This window comes from Oryzias melastigma, linkage group LG3 (genome assembly GCF_002922805.2).
Source record: "Oryzias melastigma strain HK-1 linkage group LG3, ASM292280v2, whole genome shotgun sequence".
Taxonomy (NCBI): domain Eukaryota; kingdom Metazoa; phylum Chordata; class Actinopteri; order Beloniformes; family Adrianichthyidae; genus Oryzias; species Oryzias melastigma.
The window spans coordinates 2,068,878-2,079,113 of NC_050514.1; the positions used below are offsets into that span (position 1 = coordinate 2,068,878).

The 10,236-nt window shown below is 38.8% G+C and overlaps 1 protein-coding gene across 1 annotated transcript in view; it reads right to left on the reverse strand.

The window, feature by feature from the left end:
- The window catches only part of LOC112160622 (protein kinase C-binding protein NELL1), a 400,547-nt gene that overhangs the window by 113,450 nt on the left and 276,861 nt on the right, over positions 1-10,236 (reverse strand). The window contains exon 14 of the mRNA XM_024295273.2: positions 7,553-7,678. Coding sequence (XP_024151041.2) covers positions 7,553-7,678 — 126 coding nt within the window. The remainder of the gene's footprint in view (positions 1-7,552; positions 7,679-10,236) is intronic.

Sequence of the window (10,236 nt, forward strand, 5' to 3'; positions counted from 1 at the left end):
ATTCTTCCAAGTTAGCTGAAAGGCTTATCAAAGTTGGTCTCTCAACATTTATGGTCCTGCAAAAGCAGAAATCAACAACTCTAAGAAATATCAGATTGTTCTATTTCAACAAAACACACACTAGGGATTTAAAAAATATTGATTCAGTGAAATATCCCGTTAAGTCATTTGGCGATACTTGTATCAATTTAAAATGCTGTCAAGGCAACATTTAATTATTTTTTTATGAGCAAAAATATAGTTTAACGTCTTGCTTTTGTTCTCCACGACCACTAGTTGGCAGCACTGCTAACAATGCACCAAACAAAACAAGAACTTGCGAGAACCATCTTGTGATAAATGTGAACCCGATGTGAATTCTGAGCCCCGAAGTTGTTGGTAATACACAGCAAAGTGATACATGTACACTCATTTTTAACTATGGATAAGTTCTGAACCAACAATTTATGCCAAGTTGGTACCGGTACCGTTTAAAATTGTGGATTTAGATGCTTCATGGCTTATGGAAAAACAAGTTGGGGACTGTGCCCGCACCCTGCAGAGCTACAATTATAGGTGAAAGGTGCTTTCATATTCAGATAAAGGTTTTTCTAAGTCACAATAAAAAAAGAAAATATTGTCTCTGGTACTGTCTTTGGATGTATTGATCACACTGTGCCATGTGTGTCTCAATATGTATCGTGTTGCAAGACTCTTATCAATACACACCCCTATTACACACAGTGAAATTACAATTTACAAAAACTAATGAAAATATAATCAAAACATTTGTGAATGGAAACTTGCATTACGGTCATAATGACCACTTATTTGTGCAGTCAAGAGATTTTTCTTTCATGATTTCTCCTTTTCAACGGCTTCTGAGGCAACCAGACTTCTCCTTCTTTTCTCCAGATCCACCGTCCCTCCGGAGGGCACACGAGGCCTCAGATCAGCTAACGTAAGCTTTGATCGTGGTCTGCCAGCAGTCACTTATCGGTCTAATGCAGCAACACTCAAAGCTTGCGTGAGACTCTGTCGTGACCTTAATGCACCTTTACAAGCAGCTTCTTACAGAGTCAAGCACCTGTTGTAACTGCGGTGATGAAGAAATGAGCAGATTTTTTTTTTTTTGCTCCACAAGCTTCAACGCTGGACTTTCAAGAGCTCTCCCTGCTTTACCAGAGACAATGAAAGCACCTGTCTCCAAACCCGCATAACAAAACACATACTGGTCATTAGCAGCTTTAAGTTAAAGAACTGTCTTGTTATGTTCCAAACATCTGCTCAGTCCTTCTGTGTTAACTGGACACATTAGCATAAATCACTTGCATGGACTATAATTGGCTTCTAGCTAGAAGCAGACATACACAGAGCTCCTGCTATTCATGTTATTTCCTGCATGAATATTTCCAGTGTACACAGATTCACAAAGACCAAGTGGAAAAGGCAAATTCTTTTTTAAAATGTACTCATGGTGCTTTCTAATTTTATTATTATACGAGTAATTAAGAATGATCCATGATCAGACAATAATATCTCTTGAAAACTAACAAGGCTGAAATGATACAATCAACAATGTACATTTTCTGATTTTCACATTTTTTACACTTTTAACTAGAAAAGTTGCATTAGCTGTTATAATGCAAGTACTTTTATCCGTATCTGGTCGCTGAAAATGCTGAAGCAATTTACTAATTGCTGAAGAGATTTGCTAAAAATGCAAATGCAATTCGCTATTAGTTAAATTCTAAATTTTCTAAAAGACTTGACATTTTGTTAAAGAACTATGAAAGACTGCTGAAGTTGGCATAACATTCTGAAAAATGTGTAGTAAGTTTTCTTAAAAATCCTCAGTTTTCATTCTTAGTATATATTTAAAGTACAGTGTTGAATTTTAGGGAAATGCTTAAAAAACAAAATTTACAATCTTTGTACATCTTACAAAAAAATTAATTCAAATAGTTCATGGTGTGGATTATGGGACACATACAAACACACTGTTTTTAAAGTCAGGTTATTGAAACTATGGGAATTAGTGGAATTTAAAACAGCACTAATTATGTTTAAAGCCAGAAACAACTTACTTCCAGTAAACATACAACAAATGTTCAAGGACAGAGATGGAGGTTATGATTCAAGAAAACAGCTGAATTTCAAAAAGCAATGTACAACAAAAAAGAACATGTGCCTATTGGTTTGTGGTGTGGATTTATGGAATACGTTAAATGGAGGTTTAAAATAAAGCAAAAGTTTACATTTATTCAAGAAAAACATACAAGATGTCACTGCTGAATCTTTACAAGGCCTGAAATGATCGTTATAAACAAATCAGCAAATGTCATTGGGCAGAGGTAATTTGAAGTGTTGAGAAAAAATTGTAAATAGATATATGTTAGATAAGGTGTTGTAAAAAGGGGTGGGACCACACGAGACTTTTCTTCTACCCACTCCTTTACAAGCACATTGTTTGCTAGACTTGTAAGTTTTTATTTTTAAATTTGTGTTTATTTTCATTTTGTGCTGAAACAAAATTAAAAAAGTAAAATAAAATGAAATCAAATACATGCCAATTTAGCAAAAAAACATGTAGTGTATTGCTAAAATAGGAGTTAAACTCTAAAATATCCCAAAAAAACCTTAATAGGTGCCAAATTAGCCAAAGAAGCTAGCACATTGCTAAAATACTAGCTCAACTCCAAAATATGTTGAATCTCAAATGCCAATTCAACAAATTTCCACAAATCAAGAACTTTATTTGATTGAATCTTCATTTTCCGTGTTTTTTTTTCAATGCCACTAAACCTCACAAAGAAGAGAGAATCACTAGTTTGGGCATTCATAAGCATTGGCTGTAATGTTAAAAATATAAATATATTAATTTTACAAATTTACAATAAAAAGAAATCCTTTTGCATTTCTTCCCATCTTTTCAGTTTCTATTTTTCAGACAAACATCCTTTTATTCAGGGTATTGTGAAATGTAGGGTACCAAGTCCCGGGATCTGACACCCTCACAGGAGATGTGCAAGGAAAAGCAGGAAGACAGTGGGGAAGACAGCAGTAGGATTTATCTTTCCCAGCAGATGCAGAGTCCTCCTCAGGCTCCCAGTCAGCAGCTAGGACAGTTTACAAGCCACAGAATGGATTGATTGTCCATGGATGTCTGTCCCTGCCCGGCTGCCAATTGTCAGCTAATTAAAGAACACTTCTCTGGAGAAAATCTGAGCTCAACCATGCACATTCTGGTTAAGCTCAAGACAGTGGGACACTGTATATCCTTTTAAAAACACAACATGGGAAAAAATATGAAAATAAAGCAGCTGTGCTGACAAAAAAATCACTATGTTGCTGCTAGGATACCATTAGCAAAGCAAGCATTTGATAAATCAAACAAAAAGTCATCTATAGGGAAAAATAGATCTAAGGCAAATTTAAATTGATTTTTTTTAGTTTAATTCATAAACCAGAAATATATACATTTAAAAGGCAACATGCATAGAATTACTATACTTTAATAGAAATGATGGGCTGCACGGTGGCGCAGTGGTTAGCGCTCTTGCCTCACAGCGAGAAGGCCCCGGTTCGAATCCCGGCTGGGACCTTTCTGTGTGGAGTTTGCATGTTCTCCCCGTGCATGCGTGGGTTTTCACCGGGGACTCCGGCTTCCTCCCACCGTCCAAAAACATGCTTCATAGGTTAATTGGTGACTCTAAATTGCCCCTAGGTGTGAATGTGTGAGTGACTGGGTGTGTGAGTGAGGCCCTGCGACAGGCTGGCGACCTGTCCAGGGTGTACCCCGCCTTCGCCCTTCAGTAGCCGGGATAGGCTCCGGCGCCCCGCGACCCCGAAAGGGAAGAAGCGGTCAAGAAAATGGATGGATGGAATAGAAATGACCAACCTTTTTGAGGAAAAAAATACTAATCTCTGTTAACACTGAACAAAATAATGTGAGTCCATCCATCATCAATACATCCATCCATCATCAATGTATCCATCCATCATCAATGTATCCATCCATCATCAATGTATCTATCCATCCATCATCAATGTATCTATCCATCATCAATGTATCCATCCATCATCAATGTATCGATTCATCCATCCATCCATCCATCCATCATCAATGTATCTATTCATCCATCCATCCATCATCAATGTATCTATTCATCCATCCATCCATCATCAATGTATTTATTCATCCCATCCTTCCATCATCAATGTATCTATTCACCCATCCATCCATCATCAATGTATCTATTCATCCATCCATCCATCCATCCATCCATCCATCCATCATCAATGTATCTATCCATCCATCCATCCATCCATCATCAATGTATCTATTCATCCATCCATTTTCTTAATTCGCTATAACCCCTCTATAATGTTTAACAACCCTGTTCAGGCCATGCACTAGTTTAATATGTACAATATTTTCACAGACTGGTTCGAAGGTTGGCATTTTTAAGCTTCCTGTTTCTGAAAAAAATGAATACATAAAAAATAAAATGCTACTACAAGAAATTTTGTTTTAAAAAAGTCTAAAAATATCAGTAGATACTTCTATGCAGATGATGAAGATTCAATGAAACAAAGTTGTTGATTTGTCGTTTCTTTGAAAAATTCCATAAAGGAAACAACGCATGATTTTTTTTCCCATTGAATTACATCTAAACTCTCAATCCAGGTTCTTTCAGGGCAAACATATTGATCATATTTTGTCCTTACAGATTTCCTCATTGATTGGGTATTCTTTTCAACACAAAGGAATGTTTTCTGTGCTAAAGTTTCTGAACAGATGGCTACATAATTCAGTCTTGCTGTAGGAAAATTCTCAAATATCAATTCAACAAATTTCCACAAATCAAGAGCTTTATTTGATTGAATCTTCCTTTTCCGTAAAATGTTTGAACTTTGTGATGAATATTTCCCTTTCACATCAAAGTGGAGGCTAACAACCAGACGTTAGCTTCAACTTTAAGGTGTGATGGATAAATGATTAAAAAAAACGACGCAACCGCCGTGAAACTGGTATTTTAATGTAAACCTAAATCCACTATATTATCTGCGGGTGAAACAGTCGAGAGTCTATTTAGACTTTATTAGAGTTTGGTTAGTAAATTCATAAAACCCTGCTGTTCCGGGTAAACTGTAACAATCTGACTGTTAACTCAAGGAAAATAAAAGAGAAGGCCATAAAAAAACTGAGTTCTAGTTTGGTGAAATTAGTCCTGGAGACAACCTCTCAATGTCATTGTACATTCTAATTAATGAAAAAAAGAAGCAAAAAACTGAATGTTTGGGAAAACTAAAGAACTAGAATTACAACCAAACTTTCCAAAGATTCACAAATCATAAAAACCAAGAAACCAGGAAAGCAACAAGTACAAGTACAGCTCTGCCATCAGTGAAACGAATATAAAATGGTCTGAGAATGTAGTAGTCGTACGTCCAAATGAATGTACCTGCAGCAGCATTACTACACCAGCTGTTTATCAACTAGTCTTTCTTTGTGTTCATTTCTCTGAAGGTCATCATTTTGCTGCAGAAGTGGAGCATGGAGAAAGGACATGAGTGACTGTCAAAATCAGTGTTTTCAGCTTGTGAGTTCAGTACGCGATTGTTTTGCTTCTCTTACTGCCTTACAAGGTGATGAGGAGGCAAAACAAGTGTACAGAAATGCTCTGCATCGCTCTGTGACAATGCTTTTCACACCTCACAGCAAGACGGGAAAAGTGCTGTGATTCAAGTGAAGCTAAAAGCAAAATCTCAATGTTTCCTTCATGTCAAAGCTGCTTTTTCTTTTTCATTTAGATTTAAGACTAAACTGCAACAAAAATAAAACAAAATACTAAAAACTAGAATTACTGCATATTCAAAATGCTTATTTCATCTGAGTGTAGTATGACACCCCAAATATAAATTACATTTTATTATTTCAAACCTCATACTAGTCATGGGTCCGGCAACACCGACATGTGGGCTACGTGTCAAGCGTGTCGGTGTGTCACTGAGGCACCAAACTGCGTTTGTAAGGAAGCGCATCAACCAGCAGTGTTGCCAGATTGGGGGGTTTTCTGCCCAATTGGGTAGTTTTGATTTTTATGAGGTAAAAATTTGCTCGGGTGGGTCTGGCATTTGAACGATCTTTTATTTTGAAAAATCTTTTATTTTGAAAAATGACCAGATCGTCTTACTTACATTTCTGTCACTTGGGTGCTAAATCAGTCGAGCGGTTTGGTTTAACGGATGCGGGTGTTGACCCATCCCCGCACTTATATGGCCCCGTTGTCCCCGCCCACCTGTGACTGACATCGTATGTTACTGAATTTTTCCTAAAGGTCTTGGAAGTAGTTTTTTTTATTAAGTTTGTGTATTAATGTATTAATAGTTTTAATAGTGTTTTAGTCCCCCTCCCCTCCGATTTATCTTTGTAGGTCTAATGTCGTATTTTTTTCGGCAGGACTTTTGTACCTAAATAAAAACACTTCCTCAATGCTGAGATATTACAGATTGAGGCATGAGTTTGAACAAGCCACAATGACAATATCAAATATTATTGTGTATACAGATGTTTATTAAAATCAGTATATCACTGGAGTTTCTTAACTTGGTTGCCAGCAATGGTGTTTTCTGACCAGCAGGAGTCAGTATTGAGTGACACAGTATGGATAGAGCTTGAGTCATGTGCCGAAACCCTTCACAAGGCCTCACCTACCATCACTACCTCAAACTAAGATGTATTATGGAGACTAACTTAGAGCTCATTCAACCAACTTTCTTACACTAAAAAGACTCACTAAATGAACGTGTTGAAAACAGCTTTGTAGTCATTTCAGCTGTAGCCTGGAGCTACATTCACACTGCCTTCGACAACGCAACTTCAAGCGACCACTTCCAATGAGAGTCGATGTAAATGCACGTTTCAGGCTTCCATGTTTAAACCTCTTGCATTCACGTGTCTCTACGCCAGTTTTCTAGCCCTAAGTGTAAATAGTGCAGCTATTGGTCATATGTTGACATTAAATCAGGTTGAAAGTTGACCAATCTGGGACTCTGGGTGACTTCTTCTTCCAGTCTCTTTCTCTCTCCCACCTGGGTGCACTTGTAGCTTGATTGTCCCACCCTCCCTCCTGTTGTAATCCGCGTGTTCCCTCCAGTTGTCGCCAGATAGTTTTGTTTGTTTCTTGAGTGCTGCGAGGCTTCTAACTTGTTTTTCAGTGTTTATTCTGAATAAAAGAGGAGTTTTTGCTGGAACTTCCTGTGTCCTGTGTTTGTGTCCGCATTCGGATCCTGACATTTTTTAGCAATGCTATGTGTGAACCTGGCATCACAGAGTTTGATTTTGAATAGACCAAAAATCTGTCCATTATTTTCTAAGACCTTTCTCTAAAAGAAACTTCTGCAAAGTTGAGGGATTAGTGGGATTCAATGAAGTCTCTCCACTGACTTCCAGAGAAACATCTATATCTGAACGAGTCACTGGAGCAATCAATACTGTAAACAGTTCAACTCTAAGCAGCACTGCAGCTCAACTGTTGCTCAACATCAAAATAGTGGGCAGACATACCAGTGCAGGAGTATTCATCCACTCTGGTGAAACCTGGCAGGCAATCACACCGATGGTTGCCAGGAAGGTTGACGCACACCGTGTTGGCCTGACAGTAATGCATCTGCGTTGCACACTCATCAATATCTGTGGAGAAACAAGAGGTACAGTGAATGAATAACTCCCTGGCACTTCTTTAAAGACAGACTCTTGAGGCAAGAGAGGCGAGTGGAAGGAGTTCAATCACCTGCTGCGGTAATTACACTGCAGAAGACACGCCGGATCACATTTGTTACTTTAAACTCTTGAAGCTTGAACCAAATCACCAATATTTGCCTCTTTGTTGACAAATCTCTAACACCATGAAAGAAGGAAAACCAGGAAGCCATTAATGTGGTGTGAAAGAGTCGATGCTGCATTCTGGCTATATGTCAGTCCCAACTGCTCTTATGGGTGGATCCAGGCTGTCTGCAGCCGGAAAATGAGCAAACCGCTATGGCCTCCACGAAGATCGGAGACCACTTGTTGAGCCCATAGAGTGAAGATGTTCATGCGCTGGATAATCTACTGGTATGCTGCGGACCATAGTAGTAGTGAACACTTACACAACATGCAAAGGTAAGTTAGACACAAAGGCATCTGTTGTGTGCTATGCTTGCAGTCTAACTGTTGGAAATGAGAAAATTAGACAATCAGGGCGTAGTTTGTGTAGTCGTCCTACAGGCACTTACAGATCACCTTCACATCCTCTGCGTAGAGCATTTGCACGTGGTCAGCTAGAAGCCAGACAATGCACCTTACTAATGACTAGAGTGTGGTGCAAGGGTTTCATACGACGGCATCATCTGAACGTCATAAGTGTGTGTGATTTGCACAACAATGGTAGCATTTCTATGACGTCCCATCAGGTGGCCACACAAGCCTCAACGGAACTGCAAGACTCACCTATGGGGTCAAATCAGGATCAGCTGTACATTTTAAAAAACTAAAAATTTGAAAGCAGTTTTAAACTAAAAAATAAACAAACTTGAAATAATTATTGAACATTTGAAAAAATAATAATAAAATTGAACATTTAAAAAAATATATTGAAAACTTGAAAGAAAACTTGTGAAAGTGAATATCGAATAAATGCAAACATTTCACTACGTTTATTTATGACTCCACTGTGTTCTGATGGTGAAAGTGTGGATAGTTCATTCAAAAATTACATTTAAATACGTTTCTTTGCTTGAAATTGATCAACTGCAATGCATTGTGGTCTACATCCGCTAACCTAGTCAGAATCGATGCATGCTAGTTTCTTGCAAAGAGTTCTGGGAAATGTCCAGTGCGCTCAATTTTGGAATAAGTAGATTCGGACAGCACTAAGAAATGGCGAACACACTATATAGTGATTAGAGGAAGAATTCGGACACAACCTAAATGTTAAAGTAGGGTTCCACAAGTAAAGTATTACACAAAAAGCGGTTTTCAGATGAAGGTGGTGAAATTCTAATGAGAACAGTTTGTGTCAAAAAGTGTTAAACATGACTGGGATTCATCATATATTCAGAAATTTGAATTCCTGTCTCTTAAGCATCTCTTTTTTCTATATATACATCCTTTTAATTTCAGCCAGAGAGGCGTTAGTGATAAAAACAAACTTAGAAGACAAATAAAAGCAGCAGGAAGGCGAGAAGAGCAGCAGAAGAAAAGCAAATGAGACGGGGACGCTTTTATGAAGCGGACAGAAATCAGAGGAGAGCATCAACTCCCCTGACATCCATAATGTAGAGCTAATATCATGATAAATTACATCTCCTCTTCATACACAGAATTCTTCTCTTCCTAATGTAGCTTGAAAGACATTGTGTGAGCATTAAAACGCACAGCTCAGGGAAGCATTAGCCAAGCTGGATGGCTGCTGATGAAATGGGATTGGAAACACACAAGGAGGCGAAGACGCCCGCTTGTGTGTGCGTGCTGGTGCAGGGCAGCAGAACGCCTGATTCCTGAGGTAAGAAAGCCTTCCCGCCTCTAAAGGACAGCGGGGAGGGCAGTGTTTGTAGAGTACGTTTCCATGTCCCCGAACAAAGCAGCTCCAAGGTGTTTAGCTCACACGAGTTTGTTTTACAATGAAACCAAAGTGGATGATACATGTAATTGACTTACATGCAACACCCAGAGGTTCCTCATCTTTCAAAAATGAGCAGTGCTGCATTGCACACCCAAACAGAAGCAGAAGGGGTGCAGGCATGGAAAAGCATTGATGGCCTCAAGCAATAAAAGCATTGATCTCCTACATCAAAAACAAAACTAAGTATGAGAATGCAAAACCGAACCTAAATCCTTTTATCCTGAGCACACTCGGCCCTGAAAGCCAGTCCTTTGACTACTCAAAGCCCGGTTCAAATGTGGCGCCAGCTGTGCTGTGATGTCATACGGACATCCAGCCTCAATATTTCAGTCCACAGCGTTTGTCAACCTTTATTATGAGCAAGAAAGGCATCTAGTTTGGAGTCGGACTCACAATGATGCTCACAATGATGCTGTTTTTCAGCCTCATCTCCCTTTTGTGTTGTTGCACACGTGTGCGTCGGTGCACATGTGCACGTGTGTGTTTTGGCCCTCTGCAGCGTCCTGTGGGAGCACTGTTGCCGGTGAGGTCTGCTGACAGAACTGGAACCATCATTTCACAGGGGAAAATGCATTTTTCTGGATTT